Source organism: Sciurus vulgaris (genome assembly GCF_902686455.1).
Source record: "Sciurus vulgaris genome assembly, chromosome: 5".
NCBI classification, from domain to species: domain Eukaryota; kingdom Metazoa; phylum Chordata; class Mammalia; order Rodentia; family Sciuridae; genus Sciurus; species Sciurus vulgaris.
The window spans coordinates 23,241,401-23,262,014 of NC_136465.1; the positions used below are offsets into that span (position 1 = coordinate 23,241,401).

The window sequence follows — 20,614 nt, forward strand, 5'->3', positions numbered from 1 at the left end:
CAGTTAATTTTTCTATCCTTGAGTATTTCTTCTTTTTTCTCACTGAGTTATAAATATTAAAATTAAGTGTAAATTCGAGTTGGGGGATCTTTTGCACTGGTGGAGATGCTAAGGACAGCAGAGGTGAGGTGAGCATGGCTGAGTTTGGCATCTTCCCTGATGTTATACCAGAGCGCCTGTTCTAAGGGCTGTGGTGTTCATCTGAGCTTTACTTATGGACATACAGTATTGAATTTCTACAGAACCCTATGTAACCTATGTTCAAAACTTGAATACATTTTCCTTTTGCTGTTACCAATACTACAAAAACTGGAAATAAATATCCTGCTTATATTAAACTGAATTGACTTTGTTTTCCCACTTACGTAAACACTGGGAAAGCCAGAAAATTCTGAAGAGTGTTGTCTGTAGAACCCACACTGAGTATACCAACCATCTTTTAAAGGTCTATTTTGATTGTAGAATTTAAAAATATACCTTCTGCTTCTTAGTGATAAGACATGAAAGGAATTGTCAAAGCCAACTGGCGTCTTTATGAGTCAGGTGTGCTCACAGTTGTTATATAAAAAACTACCTGCTGCAGTACCACCCAGTAGGAGCACATTTTATTATCCCAAAGCATGTTTCAAGTAATTGTGAAAAAAAGAGGGCTGAATTCTTATTTAGTCAGTATTTTTCACTATTTATAGTACACATAATCTTCAGTGATACCCTGATTTTAGTGAGAAAGAAAATAATTTTGTTTTATTTGAAACAAAGTAACAACATTAAGAACTTAAACTATATGTTAATTGAAATAAATACCATTGATATCTTTTGAGATCGTTGGATCTTTTTGTGCTTCCTATACATAGAAGCACAAATAAAAAAAAATAGGAATAACCTAAAATAATCTGTCCCTTTATTATGAGTTCTGTTGTCTCTCTAAGTTATAGTGTATAGATATCAGCAGAATTGTGTGTTTAAGTTTCTACTCTAAGCTAAAACTGAAGCCTCATGAAATTTTTAACATATTTAAAAAGTAGAGAATCCTATACCTGTTTGTTCCTCTTAACGTTTGCACCATTTATTTGCACAAAATTTGTACCATATATTTGTCTTGTGTATTCAAAAATACAAAATATGAAAATATATATATATATAAAATATGCAATTTTTTAAAGTAGAGAAATATCTCAATAAAGAGGAAAAGGAAGATGATTCAGGAAACTATGTTTGGTTTTGTCTTTATAGATTCAGTAGGAAGAGTCACAAAGCTATTGAAAAGAATGGGAGAGGGGGCAGAAGAGATGATTATAGGGTATTTATAGTGTATCTAATATTTGGTCAATTTTAAAAGATACTGCATAGTCAACTAGAACTGTAATGCCTCCAGAATTTGTAAATAAACAAACACCAGGATTTTTTACTTTCCTCAACAATTTATTAATTGCCTTAAAATCTTAATTCTACATTTCCTATTTCCATCTTATATTTCAGGAAATGTTTGCAAACTAGCACTTTCTAATGAACATTTCCTCTTGCAACTGACTTAACTGCCTTTTAAGACAGTACAGTTTTGTAGGAAAGAGAGAAGGAGAGCTAAAAATATCCTCGTGGCCCATGGATATTAAGGGTGTAGACTTTTGGAGTTGAAACAAATCTGAAGATTTTCTAATTCCAGTTGTTGCAGAAGGACATGCCTCACCCATAAAATTACAAAAACTAGAGTTATTATGTTATACCTGCTGCTACCAAATATGAAGACAGCCTTCTCAAAAATGCTCAGCAAGTATGATGAATTCTGAAAACATCTAGAAGTTTTCATAGAAGTTTGCAGACTTTATCTCCTACATTTTTCTATTTATAATCTTTCATTAACAAGTTCTTCCATTCATTTAATCAACCTTCTTCCCTTTTGATGCAATTATAGTTTATTTATTCTTGTCCCTCAAGAAAGAGACTATTTGAGCAATATCTTCCTTGTATTAGTTTCTTTGCATTGATGATACCTATCACAGTGTTTTACCTAAATTACCCTTTTCTTTTTCTTTGTGTGTGTGTACTGGGGATTGAATTCAGGAGTGATTTACACTGAGCTACATCCCAGCCCTTTTAAGTTTTTTTTTTTTTTTATTTGAAACAGGGTCTTGCTAAGTTGTTGAAAGTCTCACTAAGTTACTGAGGCTGACCTCAGACTTGCAATCCTCCTGCCTCGACCTCCTGAGCTGCTGGGATTATAGGCCTATGTCACCTTGCCTGGATAAATTAGCATTTAAATGGATGAATACTTAATATACATTGCATTACTTTTTATTGTGATAAATATATAGTATGAAATCTACCTTCTTAAAATTTTAAGTGTGCAGTACAGTGTTGTTAACTATACACACCTGTTGTGCAAGAGAGCTCTAGAACTTTTTCCTTTTGTGTGTCTGCAACTCTGTGTCCACTGAACAGCCCCCCTCACTCACCTCCCCAGCCCTGTCTGCCCTACTCAACTTCCTATTGCTAAGTTTGACTACTTCAAATACTTTGTAAGTAGAATCTTGCTGTCTTTATCCTTCTGTCATTGTTCTTTACCTCTAACTAGATAATTCCATCCTTTTAATTTGTCCTTATTAAGACCTTTTATTTACTCATTTTTGTATCTACATTGTACCTAGTTTTTCACACCCCATTTAAACATCAAATCGAATAATATGCTAAAAGAATAAGGTACGTCTCTCCATAATTCTTACAAATTTAAACCTGTATTAATATATCTGAGAAACAAGTTAGTTTTACCCTGCACCATATCACTAAAATCTCTGTAGTTTATAATCACTGTGATCCCTAGATCTTTCCATAGGAACATCACATTCTGACTTGAAAAAATCCTGCATTTTTAGCACTTAGCAAAATCTCAAGCATGATTCATTAACCAGATTATCCTCACCATCATCAGGAATGGGAATGGAAAAGGTTTAGTGGTAGGATAAAACTCAAGAATGGAGTGGGAAATACACTCTTTTTTTTTTTTTGTCTATAATCAAATACAATGAATTTTTAAATTAATACCTATTTCATTACTCTTTATTGTGATAATAAATAACATGAAATCTACTTCGGGAAGTGAGATTATTAAAGGGCCTGTTGGATATAGAAGGAATTGAATTATAAAAGAAGACTTTCACTTTTCATTTTACACTTTATACTTTGTATTGTTTAATTGTTTACTTTTATAGTTTTTACATGTAAAAATTTAAAATATTTAAAGATCTCTTTGACAAATTTTTTATCACAAGGTAACACTTTTACCCACGATTAATATGTTTTTCTGCCAGCATTTGAAATATACAATATGCTTTAAGACGGATTTGCTCATTTGCACTACTGGTAGTTGAGTGAAGAAAGTGAGCGTTACTCTGCAAGCCCAAAAGTTTGCTCTTAGGATGTGAGCGAAGGGGGTTGGGAAAGACGATGACATCTCCAAAGTGACTTCACGCTGACGGATCACGCTGTTCTCTTCATTTCCAGAGGAGATTTGTACCCTGGTTATCGCTGAGACTTTCCCTGAAGATGCAGGAATTTTCACCTGCTCCGCAAGAAATGATTATGGATCGGTGACCAGCACTGCCCAGCTAGTTGTCACCTCAGGTATACAGGGAATCAGAAATGCCCGGGTCCTGTTCCCCAGCCCTGGTGTGGTTCCCTGAGGCAGAAAGCAACTGTCCCAGGAAGATGGCTCAGCCTTGGGAAATGCTGGCTGGTGCCTGAACAATCAGTTGTTTCATTACAGAACAAAAGACTTTAGGGGAGGAGCACTAGAGGGGGTGGGAGGAGAGATGACAGATAATGACAATGTAGCATCTGAGCACTCAGGGGTCTATTTTTTGAAGTCATGCAATCTTGGCCTTGGAAACAATGGGTTAGGTTTCCTAACATCATGCTGGCCTAGAATCACAGTCACCTCAGAAATCAGAGGGGCGGTCACTGTTCTCCGCAGTGCCGATACATGAGATCTGGAGGTACTTTTACAAATACATCATTATCCAATCCACTCTTGAAACTCCTAAAGATGATCCAAGACAGAGTTAATATAATTCAGAAAGATCTTAGAAATCAAATTTCCTTCAAAGTATCTATCAATGGTGGTATATAACTTTGGTATGAAAAAATAAAACTATATATTCTAGTATGGAAAACAATATTTTAAACTATATGGACTTTCTAAACTCAAAAACTTACCACTTGGGATAGTTGACTATTTTCTACTGTTATTAGTGAACTTTCTTGTAATTACCTCATCTCTGTGAGTCATCTTACAGAGATTTTTTTAAGCTGTCTCTTTGACTAAGCTTGGCACAAGATAATGCACAGAGAAGGCCATCGACAAGTGGGTGGCTGGTTGTAAAAGATACGGGCTTGAAGAGAAAAAGTGACACTCTCCCTTTGATTCCTTAAAGAGCAAGATCTTGGTGCTAGGTGGCAGCAGAGGTTTGGGGATATGAGCATGGCAACAATAAGTGGTTTTTCATCTCAGAAGAGAAATGGAAGGTTCGCCTTAATGGGGAAGTGGTTAGTATGAGAACTTTAAGTGTTAAAAGGAAAAACCCCCCATGTCATAAGTGAAGTTACATAACAGTGAGAATCCCAGTGTCCAGCTGACTTAAAGACCATCTACCAAATGGCCATAGCAATAGTGTAATGTTCCAACAACAGCAAAAATGTGGCAACAATTGGTGCTTTCCATTTCTGCCTGGGTAAATCAGCAATAGGCACTGCATAGTAAACAAATAATTTCTAATTTACCTCAAAAGTATTTTGAATATATGCCAGAAGCTCTCTTCTGGGTTTTTTGGCAAGATGAAGGACCCCAAGAAGACATGATCTCAAGATGCTTGGGGTAACAGCTAAAGAAACTCTTACTGAGTTACAGCTGGTGCCATCATCCCACATTGAAAAAAAATTTCACCTACACTCAAAACTTTACTTTCTTTAGTTTTAAAATAGAATTAATATCCACATAAAACCTTGATAGCCTGAGCTACTGTCAGTAAACAATTAGGCTGGTCAGTTGGATCCACAAGTTGAAAAGCGAGAAGACCAGGCATTAATGATTGACATTGTCTGTGTTGTTATTTTTTTTTTTTTTTCCACCAAATGCTGTCTTTAGCTCTTATTTGAAATTTGTTAATGAATCAGTAGGTGGTTTCCTAAATGTGAGCTCAGTTGGGAAATGAGACAAGTCGTGGTCACTCAAAACAAACATGGAAGAGCCCGGCCCTCCAGCTGGCAGTGGTTCTGCATCCAATGAGATCAGCACCGTCCTCTTCTCTAACAACAGGACACCAGGGGTTCTCGGAAGACTGATGACACTGAAAAGAACCTGCTGAACTAGCAGCCTCTCACTATTTTTCCCTCCTTTTCCCCTTCCTTAGCCAACACTGAAAACTGTAGCTACAACTCAGTGGGAGAATCCAACAATAGTCACTTCCAGCACTTTCCACCTCCCCCTCCCATCCTGGAGACGAGTTCCTTTGAGTTGGCTTCCAAGAAACCATCTGAGATCCCGCAGGTGAACAGCCCTGCCTTAGGACTTAACATGGCAGCCCTTCATATGCAATTCGGTTCTGCTGAGAGGGAAACGAACGGAGTCCATCCCAGCCATGGAGTAAATGGACTGATTAACGGCAAAGCTAACGGTAATAAATCTCTTCCGACACCAGCTGGCCTGCTTTCGCCCACAAAGGAGCCACCACCTCTGCTTGCCAAACCCAAACTGTGAGTATTTCTGCATGGTTTTATAATATTTTCCATGGTCCTGCTAAATTTCTTCTCTGGTTAGGAAAAAAAAAACCTTTTGCCTGGACTATGTGGCAAAGTCGCCCCTTCTATAGGCAAGTTGTCCATGACTGGACGTGACTGTGCTTCTAAGTGGGGTCCTACAAAAATACAAAAAATACCTAAAAGCAAGGTAAATGAGAAGCTTGGTTAAACCTGCGCTTTGCTGAAAGCCATAACTGGTTACGGCTGTGAAAATATCTGTGAGTGACATGGCATTCCAGTGTCTAGCCAAGGATGTGGCCTCTCCCCAGAGGGGACAGAGAAGGGGGATCTGCTTTGAGTCTTCTATTAAGCCTTGCACTGAAATATTTCCAAACATTTTAAGTGTAGGAATCAGTAAGGAGGTCTGACACAGACAAGAGGAGGAGAATAAAAATGGAGGACGGACATGCAGCACACCAGATCCTGTCATGGCCAACGAAACCAGAGTGAGTTAGGCTTGTCAGGAAGAAGCATGCCCTCCACAACACAGCCTTCTAGGCCCAGGAATTCCACGGACTGCATATTTCCACCTTCATGTTTGATTTCCATTATTTTCTTAGGATAATAAAGCTTGCATGAGCTGTTTCCATTGGCACCACACAGCACAGAGTTGTTATAAATGGAGCCATTACAATGTCAGAGAGGGGCAGAAATATATTAACTCAAAAGGTTCTCTCATAGCATAACAGACCTTGAATTACTGCCCTGACAGGGGTCAGTGGAAATATAAGAGTCATACAGAATGTATATATACTCCCTACCAGGTCATATTTCCATGAGAATGAATTTGCCAGAATCTAGGAAAGCTCTCTGTATTTCCCCATGATGTTTGGTGGTTTTGATTTGGGGTAGGAAGGATTTCTGTATGATAGGAGTTATTCTTTGTTTCCCTAGTACTGAACAGTCTATAATTTTCTCTCTGATCAACTCATTTGTTAGAAATGTTAGAACTCATAAGACATTCAAACTGGAGTAATGCCTTCCATTTGTACATCACTGTATTGTTTACCAAGGGATTTCCTGAACATCGTTAGACTAATAAAATAGCAAACCATCCCAAAGAACACCTTGAATTAACAAATGGGCAACTTTATAAAAGCAAATTTCTGGACAATCTTCTATTGCAGTCACAAAAATCTACCTGTTACTACTCAGGGCTTAATTTCATATTCTGTAATGGCTCTTTTAAAGCAGTAGGGCTACTGCCTAGGTTTGTATACAGTTGTGTGAAATGTTGACATTTAAGAACTATTTCCACCTGCACTGAGAGGCTGAACAGGTAAAATGAGCTAAAACATGGTGGCCATAAAAGAGATTTACACCCTTACAGCACCAGCCATAAAATCAATTGCCACTGCTAACTTCTTTCATCTTTGCATTTTGAATATGTATTTGCAGTGCTTTTAATGAAACAAGGGGCCTGCTTTCCTAGGAAAGAGTGAATGTCTTTAATGACCTGGACTATGCTCTCGATTAAGTGAAGTGTATCTACTACAATGGCCATCATAAATTGCATATAAATCACAGGAGAGTAAACATGAGGAGCCTGTTAACAGGCATTTACAGCCCTTCTTATCTCAGGCATTTCAACAGCTCTTCAACTTTTAGCTCTGAAACAGAGATGTGTGTGAGATGGTGGGGGTGGGGGGCTCGTCTACAAAAGACAGAACAATTCCATGGTTATTAAGAGGATGAGTAGCTTGAGCAGAAGTTTGAAGAGTGACAACATGATTTGTTTGTGAGTCAGATTTTCAATATAAAATAAAATACAGGACAAAGGGACTTTAGTATTTGATATCCAAAGAAAGGGTCATAGCTCTTTCAAGAAGATATTTAGAGAAAGGCAGAGCAAGGCCTTAACAGCACCTGGTAACTTAGAAATAGCATTTGCATATACCAGATTTCACCACTGTTGTTTTGTCTCCAAGTCTTGATGTATTTAAATATTTGCTTAGAGCATCACTTAATAATTTTCATGTTGTATAAATTACCTGCCATTTAGCTGAATGGAATATATTACATATTAATTTTTAAGTTTCTTATGAGCTATAGTATTTTATTGGACTTTATTTTGATTAACCAATAAATGCATGCTGATATAACAATTCAAGCAATACAGAAGTCATTAAAGAAAGAGCTCATCCTCTCAGCTTCCCCTCTTACAGCCCACCTTCTTGGTTGGATCTGAAGTCTTCCATTCCTTTCTCTTTTATCAAGGTCTTTTTCTTTTTTTTAAAGGGTCAATGATTGTTTTAAATATTGTGTGCATTGACAGGGAAATGCTTTGGAATGGCATCTGCAAATAATTTGGAGTAGTAAATGACTACAGGTAACTGCCAAGTGAAATACTTACACATGTCAATTCCTTTTCATACACTGGGAAAAAATAATGGGGTTTCATTTGTCTTTTATGGTCAGCAGTGAGAACCTATAGGTTGCTCTAATCTTTATTCATCAGCCTATGATTTTATTCCCTCACCCATAAAAGAAGTTTCTATTTGAAGGGCTTTCTGGCCTTCCATGCTTTGTCATCATTGGTAACCAAACTCAATTAGGAGGGGAGAAATAATGGAATGAAAATATTGACTCTCACAATGAATTCATCTGAAAGTGGCATTTTATTAGTCAGATTCCTGAAGAAAAAGATCAGTACATACAATTAGACTCTGCGCAAGTATAAGTGGGGCATAATTAAACATAGGCCATTTGGTAAGTACCTGAGGCCTTGCATCCTGGATTTCTAGAATGTCTTACCACTCACTGTGAGACCATGAACAGCACCAAGCACCACAGAAGAAAAAAATCAGTAGAGCGAGTTCTGTGACTCAATGATGCTCATAATCTTCCATCGCAGTACAAAAGAAGCAGCATGGTGTGTAAGTCCCACATCTTATCAGAGGACAAGAAGAGGAATAAGCACAAACCAAGCTTATTCACAGTTCTGTTTTTCCCCTTATTCTGAATGCACTGAATAAGTGGGTGACTGGCCTTTCTCTATGAAAGATGCCTAAAATTTCAAAGTAAATCTAGGGATCAGTGTGAAAGTGCCTGCTTCTCTTTATTCCCACAAAAAAAAAAAAGAGTCCTTCAAAGGCATGGATAGGCTTGGAATTCCTAGGAATAAGTCCTGCTGGGAAATCAGTGAATGTCAGATTTAGCAGGTGATTTGCAAAACAAACAGGAAAGTGTCATGTTTTCCCTTGAGCTCACCTCCTAAGTAAGACCAGATAATACACACATGACAAAGTGCCAGTCTCAAATTCCATGTCTTTCTTTTTTTCTGTATTCTTGTTGTCTTGTGGGAGTTGGTTAGAATCTAAACCTGTGGAGGAAGCAAAATCAGAAACCAAAAGTGAGATTACTGAAGTCTGAAGTAAAGTTCTTGCACCCAGAAGCAAGAGAGGTCGACAGATTAAATGACACTGTTTGACACTCCTGTTGCCAGAAAGATGTATGTGGTCATAAAAGTCCATGCCCTTTTGACTGGGAGGATGACAATGAAATGGTTTAATTTTTTTCCTTTCATGCAAAACCAGTAGCTTCTTGTTGCTCCTATTACTACTTGCTCTTCCCACCGCCACCCCCCCATCTCTAAAGAAAAATTAGTGCACTTGTTTCCTATCTCAAAAAGGCAAAATGATTTCAACTTGAATCAGTCTTTCCAAAATCATTGCATTTTACTGCCTTTGCTTCTCTCTTCCTACACGCACTTCCACCCTTGGACACCCAATTGTTTCTGCAGATCAATCTTGTCACTAGAGGTGCATGTCTTATAAACCCATTCAAACTAAGGCATCAGGGATTTTGGTGTCACTTCAGTCCAGTTCTAGGAAGACAATGGGAAGCTACATGATCATAATGAGCATTGGGTAAAATCAGAGAAATGTCCCTTTGCTGCATGTGCAGGAATGAGAGATGATGTGTTTGGGAGATAGATGAGAAGGAAATAGCCTGTTTCCCTCTATCAGTGACTTAACTGAGCCAGGTTTTCTGTATTTGGAAGTTCCTTGGGGTTCCCCATACCCCAGACACACATTTAAGTACAAGTTGTTCCTTTGCCTGGAACGTTTCACTCCCTGGAATGTTCTGCTTCTAAGGGCTGGTTCCTTCTTGTCTTTCAAGTCTCAGCTTTATGTCACCTTCTTCCCTGACCACCCAGTCTAAATCAGCCACCAGTCGCTCCTCTTCAGTAAATTGTCTCCTTTAATCACTGCATGGCACCTAATTATTTCTGATCGTCACTTACTAGCTTTTGGGTGAGTGCAGAAAGTTCGCTTCAGTGTTATAATGTAACTTCTTGAGTGCTGTCTTTCTTCACTGCTCCTTCACCAGGTCCTCCAGCAGGGCCTGATACATAGTAGATGTTCAAAAATGTGTTTCGGATGGTGAGGCAAGAGCAGACCAACAAGAGGAAGAGCAGCCCATTTGTCCTGGTTGACGTTTTCCCTAGATATGCCCAGAGCTTCTATTTTCAGACCCCACCAATTCCAGCGTTTTCCCTCTTTACAATACTTTTCCAACTGATGTCATTTATCTTGTAAAATGAACAAATATGAAGAATGCAGTGAGAGTCCCAGGGGAGAGAATTACATTAGAAAATCCATCCAACTCCCTTAATTTGGGAGCCCTTCCCCTTTGCCTCACTTCTCCTGTGTTCTCATTGGATTAGCATCTTGCTTTCACATGACAGAGCAAAGGAGACTTTCGGAAGGACCAGCAGGACATTGTCACTGCCTAGAACATGCTTGCAGTGTCAGTTGGCCCCAGCACAATCACACTGCTATTTCAAGGTGTGTGTACTTGACATGTTAACAGCCCCCTGTCAATGCCAGACTTGGGATGAAGGGCTGAGTGCTCCTGTGCTACTCCCTTCCTGTCCTGTTTGTGTTGGACGGCAGCTCCCGCTCCTGCGCAGCTCGGGCAGCATAATTTAGAAACCTGAATGTTTTTCCATCCTTTAGCCTCCCCTAGTTAGGGTTCAAGATCTCACTGTCACTATTTGACCTTAGAATACAAATGGTTCCTGGTAGATTCAAGAACAAGACTGAAAGGCAAAAAAGGCAAGCAAAATGATGCAGGGGGTGGGGGATACATAACAAAAGAAATGTAACCATCAAGCAATGGCGAGCAGTTCCCTAAATGTACATAAATGTATGTAAACTCCAGCACAATTTCCATTCCCTCAGTATTATTGAACTTCTGCAAAGTTTGGGGTAATGCCAGGTGGGGCAGATACAAAGATGAAATAAATAAGAGCAGCACCTTTGATCATTTTGGCAAGAACATACACAGACACCCACATAAAATCCTACACATCTTTTAGCATAACATAGATTTAGTAGAAGAATGGGCAATTCAGTATAACCCAAATACATTTTCTTCCCAACATAGTGTTTAGAAGATTAAACCACTCTGCTTCTGATTTTGAGGATTTAATATGCGTCAGCTTCCATTTCTGGTTAGGTGATTTTTAGTATCTGCAGTCTTGGTCAAATTACAAAACAATTTCGTCATAGAAAAGGGCAAATCATGGAACCCAAAGGGACTTCAAATTCATATTAGGGGAAAAATAAAGCCGAAGCCCATCTTTTCAATTTGTTATTACAAAATCACACACACACACTCACCCAGCACATTGGAGGATGATAACTAAGGAATGTGGGCCTGACCATGGTCCTCATTCTCAGTACTCTGCTACGCAGATATGGACGCTTCATAAATACAGCGTGACGGGGACTTTATAGGAACTGTGCTGGTGTTGGATGACTTTGGCAAAAAACCCTCCCTGGAATGGAAAATCCAATCAAGGAACTTCCTGAAGTATGAAACTTAACTAAGAAGTAACATTTTATGTATCTTCCTCATGATTTTTTCATGTAAATATTGACTCTGACAGAGCGTCACATCCTTAGGTATTAGGATGATACTGCTTTGCTATGCTAGTATATAAGGTTTAATTACATTTCCACGATAAGGCTCAAGCCTTATTTTCATGTCTAGGAGTCTTATTTGGTGCATAATACAGCCTGGGAAATACTTGCACATTCCCTATCAATGAGTGAAATGGCACTCACCCACCCAGAAGAATTACAATATGGGTGTCTCAAATAATTGGTGCTTTACATGAAAGAACACATGATAATGCAATATGTTATCAACATTTTCTTTCTTTCTTTTTTTTTTTTTTTTTTTTTTTTTTGGTGCTGGGGATTGAACTCAGGGCCTGTGCTTGCAAGGCAAGCACTGTACCGACTGAGCTATCTCCCCAGCCCAACATTTTCATCTCATCTTGCCTAAATGTATACAGAAGCTCCTTTGATAATAACAAAGTAAGTTGGAGAAAATAGCCCTTCCCGGATAGGGACATTTTATTTTTAAAGGTGGGTATAGCTAAACTTAGAGATAAGATGAAGCCACATATGAACAATATGCTCACAGGTAATGTTATGAAACTGATGTCAGGATATTAATAATATAGTGTTAAGTGAAAAACACTAGCTACAAAACAAAACTTCAGTTCAATATCAATTTTATGAAAAAATAAATAATACACTTGAACCAACTAACATGTTTACTAGATATTAGATGAAAATACCCCAACATGTTACCAATGGTTCTTTGAGAGGTGGGATTTGGAACACATCATATTTTCCTGTTAAGTATTTTCAATTTTCTAACTACAATGTTTATTTCTTATATAATTTTTAAATATTATATTTGGGAATAAATACTCTCTCCTCTCTTCCATCCTCCTTCCCTCCATTAAACTTCAGCTCACTTTACTCCATCACAGATGCTTCCTGCTAAGTTCAGTGTTGAACACACTCGGAAGCAGAACACTATGGCACTGAATGCTCTCACCTTCTCTTTTGGAGTCCCTCTTTCCCTCTTTTCTAAAAACCAACAACTTAAGGAGTCCACGTGTGCTTTTGGAGCCCATTCTAGAAAGCCCTCCCCAGAAAGGGTCCTATATTCCACCATGACTTTGTTCCTCTGCAAACACTTCTTCAAACAATGTCCCCTCCCCAAACAAAACTCTCATTTCTTTTTTTTTTTTTTTTTTTTTTTTTGTAGTGCTAGGGATCAAACCCAGGGCCTTATACATCTTTTACATGCTAAGCAGGCGTTCTGCCACTGAGCTATTTCCCTTGTTCAGACCTATTTTTTTAAATTTTAAAACCAAAACATACACCAAATATTTTAAAGTTCAATTTTTTTCATTTTTTATTTTTTTATTATTTTGTTCTAATTAGTTATACATGACAGTAGAATGCATTTTGACCCATTATATTCAAATGGAGCACAATTTCTCATTCCTCTGGCTGAACATGGTGCAGAGTCACACCAGTAATGTCATCATACATGTATATAGGGTACTAATGTCCATCTCATTCCACTATCCTCCCCATCCCCACACCCCCTCTCATCCCTCCCCTCTGCACAATCCAAAGTTCCTTCATTCTCCCCTCCCCTCATTATGGATCAGCATCCACTTATCAGAGAAAACATTTGGCCTTTGGTTTTTTGGGATTGGCTTATTTCACTTAGCATATTCTCCAGCTCCATCCATTTACCTGCAAATGCCATAATTTCCTTCTTCTTTAAGGCTGAGTAATATTCCCTTGTATATATGTACCACATTTTCTTTATTCATTCATCTGTTGAAGGGCACCTAGGCTTTCTTCCCCATAGTTGAGCTATTGTGAATTGAGCTGCTATAAACACTGATGTGGCTGCATCACTGCAATATGCTGATTCTAAGTCCTTCAGGTATAAACTGAGGAGTGGGATAACTGGGTCAAATGGTGGCTCCATTTCAAGTTTTCTGAAGAATCTCCATACTGTTTTCCAGAGTGATTGCACCAATTTGCTGTCCCACCAGCAATATATGAGTGTACTTAAAGACCCATATTTAATGTTTCATCCATCTAAAGCCTCACCCAGGAAGTAAGATGAAAACTTTTCCCTCAGAAACAGTGGTCAAGGGGAGATGATGTGAAGGAAAAAATCCAGATTCCAATTTAAATAACAATATTGCCAGGGAGGATGAAACCAAGGCATCTGTTAAAAGATGGCTGTGGCAATTGTAGAATTATAAAGAGTAAAAATGGCTGAGGAAAACCATGAGAAATAACAGAAAGCATGTAGCATGATTGCAAGTTCAAAGTCAGCCTCAGCAACAACAAGGAGCTAAGCAACTCAGTGAGACCCTGTCTCTAAATAAAATACAAAAAAGGGATGGGGACGTGGCTCAGTGCAGTGGCCAAGTGCCCAAATTCAATCCCTGGTAACCAAAAAAATAAAAGGAAAGAGGATAGTAGTGATGATCAAAAGAAGATTCTGAAGGTTCAAAGGCTTGAGGAAAACACCTTCCAAGTGATAACAGAATTTACAGTATCTCTGTTTGAGTGGATAGTTCAAGTGGAAATTAAGGTCACAGGCGTGGAGGAAGCAGTCAAGGAACCAAGAAATCGGGAGGTTAGAAGGAACATTAACATGGATGGTGGCCAAAGGTGATGGCAGAAAACCAAATAGTCAAGTCATTGAGAAAAGTGAGGAAATGACCAAGGTTGCTGACAGGAGGGAAGAGAGCGATTATAGGTGGAGCACATAGACTTCAGAAGAGAAGCAGATGCTAAGTGATGCTGGCAGAGCTGTTCTGAGAGTAGCTTTGGGGAACGTGGAGAGGCAGAACCTTCCTGCCGAGGGAAGGTCATGACCAGGTTAGCAGCAATCACCGCGGAAGGCCAGATTTCCATTAAGACGGAGCATCTCCAACAACAACAACGATAAAGTTTGAGGAAGCAGAGATACGTTAGAAACAGTCCAGGAGTTCCACGGGCAATGGAAGGGATCTAGAAAAAGAATTGAGGGCAGACATGAAGAACAGGGAGAAGCAAGCTACAGAGAAGGGGTTTGCAACTGAGAAGCCAAGGCTGAGGGCAAGAGCATCCTCCTGGGGATCTGTTGCTGTTATTTCATGAGGAATAACAGATAATATTTGTAGTTAGAAGGCTATAGAGCCATGTCCCGCAAAATTCCTACTTCTTTCTTAGCCCCTAGTTTATTTCATTTACATTTCAGCACCACTATCCACATTGGAGCTGGGTTTTTTATTGAAGAAAACTCGTTCCTGGATTTAGATATTTTTAAATGATTATTCTCAACTAATGACTCCCTAATTCATATTTATTGAATTTCACTCCACGTCTACAACTTTTACTACCTGAGAATTTATTTCCGTCTACTACAGACTGCAATACATTAGACTGCCAATTTTTTGCCATTGATTTATTTTTTCTGTGAGTGTGTAAGTTTTTCATTCAAATGAATACATCACCTAGTGGTGAGAACATTAGTAATGGGGAGGTTTATTTTAGTTGGTTTCTGTTACATGTGTAAAAGCAGACAGTTCATTTTCTCAACAAACCTTAGAACAACTGTTTCCTTACTTGACTCAACTTATGATGACGCAAACCTTTTGTATAACACTGGAATTAATGTCACTTAAAAATTTTTTTTCTGTATGTGGCAGACATTTTTCCTTCTATTTTAAGAATAATACATATATTAAACCCATTTGATAAAATGTACTGATTTTCATGAAACACATTGGCTGAATAAATCATATTTAAATTTTAGCACACATATTGGCTTTGTTGCTCAAAAGGAAACTATAAATTAATTGCAATCAGGACCTCAGACTTTGCTGTTAGAGTTCAGGTTCAAGCCTTCCAACCTCTGGGTGTGACAGTTCCCTAGTAGACTCTCTTATCAAGGCCATTGTGAGGATGCCTGAGTACCATAAAGGTTTTTGATGATGATCAGAGAAAGTGCTTTTGTAAATGAATACGTCCATTTAATTTCTTTATCTACATGCTCAGAGTGTCTTGCTAAAGCTCACTACTCCACCCCATCTCAACTCTGAAATCCTGAAAAAGGTCTTTGCTATGCTCCGTGATCCATCTCCCAATGTTCTTTAGGTCTGTTTTGTTATTTCAGTGTAACAATGTGCATCCATAGTAGGTAGCATTTGATGGATTCCGGCTGTGAGCCTCCTGATATGAAGCTACTAAAACAACTGAATGATTGACTTACTATCTAAATATTTTTCCTTCACTATATATGTCAAACAAAGTAGGTGCAGCTATCTGGTATTTTTGTTGCTCCAAGGAGTTTATAAATACGTCGAATGTGGGTAATTATATGCCTCAGCTACAATTTCAAACTTGCTGCTTTCCTAGTAATTGCCATTAAATGTGAAGGTTGTGAAAGATTTCTGGAAAGACCACAAATATTTTCTTGTCCTTGTTTCTCTCTTTGTTGAAATAGTTCATATGCCATCTGGTTTCAGGGATATATCATTATGCTCAATAATGTGTGTAGCAAAAAAAAAGGAAGAAAAGAAAAAGAAAAAAAAAAGCCATAAAAGGTGGCTTAAATACAAGGCAGTAAAAAGTAAAAATGTTTTTTGTTGTGTATAATTTCTAGAATAGAATTTGGAGCTTGGACTTCCAAACAGTTTTAGCCTTGGGGATAAATTCTTGCTCCAGATGACTGTGTTTTCACGTCTGGTGCCTTTCTTTCCTTCGTAACTATTGCTGTCTTCAAAAGGAATCCTCCAAATCAAATGTGAAATAGTCACATTTATATTTCAGTCTATCATGAAGCAATTTACACACGTAGGAGAAGATTATTCATGGTGAAGCATTCAAGAAGAATGGCAAAATTTTACTTTATTCTTGGCCTAATTATCATATCTTTGAAAAACAATTATATATTTGGTTATTGCCACGATGAAGACCTTCTGATACTAAACAGCTGGAGAGAAATACAGTAAAGAATTTTTTATTTTTACCAGAAATTGGCAGATACATTTCTAACAGCAATTAATGGATCCTGAAGGTACTGTTAGTCAGAAAGATGATTTATACTGAACACTATTACCCCCGTTTTCATCACCACATCAGGTAGAGAGAAACTTGCATTTTCTGACTTTACATTACCAAAAGCTGCCTTTCTAAAATGAAGTTCTATTTTATGTTCTAGTGGTAAATGGTGTAGGTAAATTGGAATTGTATTCCAAAATTATAAGTGAATTGAGACGAAGAAATGCATATTTCAAAGGTCTAAGTTCTTGTTCTTAGAATCACTGATAACATCAGCTGAATTTGACTCTAGGGTGTTTCTGGGCGCGGCTCCGTGAGCACCTGCTACACTTTTACCTTGGATGGGACATTCTATCTGATAAGTTCTCTTCTCATACTGGAGGGTCTTAGAATCGATGAAATGCAGGCAGGCAAATATGCGGACCTCAACCTGGATCCAGCTCAGTCCCCAAACATATGGAGCTGGTTTTGGGTGGACTAAGGAGGTATGAAAGGTCCATGCCAAGTAGGAGGAATCAAAGACATCTGCTAGGCTGGAGTGTTCTTGGGAGATGATCCTGCAAGGCTAGCCTGTGTCATAAGGCTGGGAGGGAGGTTAGCCTGAGTTATATGCCATTTTCTTAACAGCAAATGAACTGAAGTCTATGCTACAGTCAACGTGAACATAGAAATAAACACATTTTATTCCCCTAGAATAAACAGCTTGACCTCCGAACAGTGATAAAAAATCACCCCAACTTTGGGGGTAATTTACCATCTAGGGTAAATTAAAATTTTGAATTCATCTCCTCCCAAGTCCCTATCAGTCCCTTCAAAATGAGGATGATATGGTACAGTAAAATAACCATATACCTCTTGCTAACTACATTCCACATGGTTATGAGCAATTGGTCAGATACAAATCCTCAATCAATGAGGTCTGTTTTTCTTCCAGTATCAAATCTCCTCCATGATCTATTTTCACATGGAATTTACTAATGCCAGTAGTTCTCGTTCTAGGAGAATAAAATGTGTTTATTTCTATGTTGACGTTGACTGTAGCATGGACTTCAGTACATTGTTTAAAGTCGAAGCAGAGTATTATCATGAAACTTGAAAAACCACGAAGTCTCCACTTTGCACTGGACACTCTCCTGACAAAGGCAAGTAGTGGTTTTCTGACAGAGGCAGCTATCGCCATGATTCACTTAGATCAAATTAAGCAGACATTTTTGGACATTTTTTTGACATTCATAAACTCATTGCTACTACTTATATATAACCTAGGCATATTTCATATCGATGTGGCATGATAGAGAATTACTTAAACCACAAAAAGACTTCATACAAATATAAGTGATTCAGTATTAATTACTGAAATGTTTTGAAAGTGATTCTTATTTATTCAGTAAGTCAGTCTTGTTTTTTCAGTATTGTTCTTAGCTTTTTTCTTTTTTTTAAAACACTCAACTCTCTTTATCCCTGTCAGTTCTCTTTGGGACCACAGTACAGCCATTGCACATCTTCTTGAACATTTTTTTCCCATGACATTGTCCTGCTTCAAAAGTACTGGCCCTTAAATGCAGGAGAACTCCCTTCTGGGATTTCCCCATCATCTACTCCCTATTGACCAACTGTTCTCTAGGCTTAATGTGCAGTTGTTCCCATAGGACTTCTCTTTGACATCATCCTGGGAGTACATTTCACCTTTATCCTATCCTGGTTCCTCTGATTCCTAAATGCCATATAGTTCACTTTTTAATTTATTCTCCCATTTTCCAGAAGCATGTGTACAGTAACAAAGATACAGAACACATTGAGTTTCCATACCCTATGCCTTAGCTTTCCATCACTATGACACAAGATATCTGAAAAAATCAACTTAAAGGAGAAAAAAATTATTTTGGCTCATAGTTTCAGTTTCAGTACTTGGTTTGTGGGCTCCAAGACAGAAACATCATGGTGAAAGGATGTGGTGGAAGAAAGCTGCCAGGAAGCAGAGAAAGAATCTGGGGACAAGCTACACCCTTCCAGGGTACTCTCTCAGTTACCGATTTCCTCCAACTGGGCCCCCTGACAATAATGCCATCTACTTAGGAATCCATCAATGAATTAATCCACTGATGAGGTCAGAGCCCTCCTGATACGATCACTTTCCAAAAGCCCCACCACTGAACATTGCTGCATTGGGGACCAAGCCTACAACACATGAGCCTTTAGTGGACACTTTATTTCCAAACCATGATACCCTACTCATCTGAAAAATGTATTTGTTTATCCTCACAGGGAATTGACAGTTTGTCTGAATTTGGAATTATAGGTCTTCCTAAGAATTTTGAAGGAATTACTTCAGTTCTAGTTTCTAGTGTTATTATATAGCAAGTTTAGTGCCAGTCTAGTTTCTGATCCTTTGTTTTATGACCTATTTTTTTTTTTTTTCATTCTGGAAATATGTAGAATCTTCTCTTCAACCCCAGTGCTATGAAATTTCATAATGACCTGTAATATTTTTCAGACACTGTTAGAACATATTTAGTCTGCCCTTTCAGCCTGGAAACTCTCATGTGTATACATTATGTGAATTTTCTATTATTGTTTTTCAATTTTCTCTACCTTTTCCCCTGTTCTTTTTGAAACTTGTATTATTGTAATATTAAAGCTTCTAAATGGATAGTCTGATTTTCTTTTCTTTCCTTTATGTGTTATGCTTTCTGTAGCTCTCTTCACCTTTGTCTTCTAAACCTTCTGCTGCATATGCTATTTCTGTTCACCTTCTAATTCTAAGACTTTTTTCTCATTTTCTAGATTTTTACGGCACCCTGATCCTATTCTGTTTTGTGGATGAAATATAGTAGTGTTCTCTTATCTCATTGTGAATTTTAATCATTATTTTTTCTTTTTTCTTCTTTTGAGAAGGAAGGCTACTAGCATGGTGGTCATTTCACGTAGTTTTATTCCCCTGCCCCACCATTTTTTCTGCATTGTGTTTATTTCTTAAAGTTCCTTTTCCCCCTAGTTGTTTATTTGGACTAAATTTCATGTTCAAGGCTTTCCATAAGCACCTCATGACCTTTGGCACCAAAGTGGGCTGGAAACCATATGCCTGTTTGGGATTTGTGAACTAGTAGGCTTTCCCTAGGATGCGCAAGGACCCCAAATGCCAATGGGGAGCTGGGCAGATGGCATTTAAAGGCTAATTAGGGGAAAGGGACTGCCTTTCATCTTTTAGCACATAGTCAGTCATTTAATTCTTTCCGACTCTTCAACCTCTTCTCATCCCCCTTCATCCTGCTGTGCCACGTATTCCCAGATCTGCACACATCCTGGCTATCCATCTCCATAAAGTAAGCCTGTCTCCTCAGGTGGAAGAGGAGGAATGGTTGATGAGCTACAGGTGACAGGGAATGGAGCTGTCGTCCCACAAACCCTCAACCAGTGGTACCTTGAGCCCGGTGCCTCTCCTCCACCTTCAGAGGAATCCAGTGGTCAAAGTTCCTGTTGCTCACATTAGCTTTCTTGTCTGCTTCACCCCTGCCCTCACCTGGGCTTCCACTTCTTTCTCCTGCTAAATCAGTGGCAGCTCAGTCTTTCACCTTTAATTATAATGATTTTGTTTTCAGTTACTAAGGAAGGAATGAAAATAAGCATGTCTATTCTATTCACCATGTTTAACTAGTCATCAGTTTATGACTTCAGAGCTTATTTTTCAATAAGATTCTTTCAAGCCAAAGAAAGCAACATAGAAGAGAGACAGAATCTTCACTGCTCCCAATCTGGGGGATAAACTAATCACTGCCACATGTATAACGCAGTTTCTTTGTCAGTAAAAGAGGATCGTGGCAGTACCTGTTTCATAGTCACATGGAATAACGTGCTAGTACGGTTCATGCCACAGGGCCATTATTTTGTTTTGCTACTATTATGGGAATGTTAACAATGAACCTTTGTTACTTGAC

The 20,614-nt window shown here is 38.3% G+C and overlaps 1 protein-coding gene across 6 annotated transcripts in view; it reads left to right on the top strand.

Annotated features, from left to right (window-relative positions):
- PALLD (palladin, cytoskeletal associated protein) overlaps window positions 1-20,614 on the top strand; it is a 433,486-nt gene that overhangs the window by 183,486 nt on the left and 229,386 nt on the right. For all 6 annotated transcript variants that reach the window (XM_079142944.1, XM_079142942.1, XM_079142943.1 and 3 more), the window contains 2 exons: window positions 3,499-3,618; window positions 5,403-5,745. In XM_079142944.1, coding sequence (XP_078999070.1) covers window positions 3,499-3,618; window positions 5,403-5,745 — 463 coding nt within the window. The remainder of the gene's footprint in view (window positions 1-3,498; window positions 3,619-5,402; window positions 5,746-20,614) is intronic.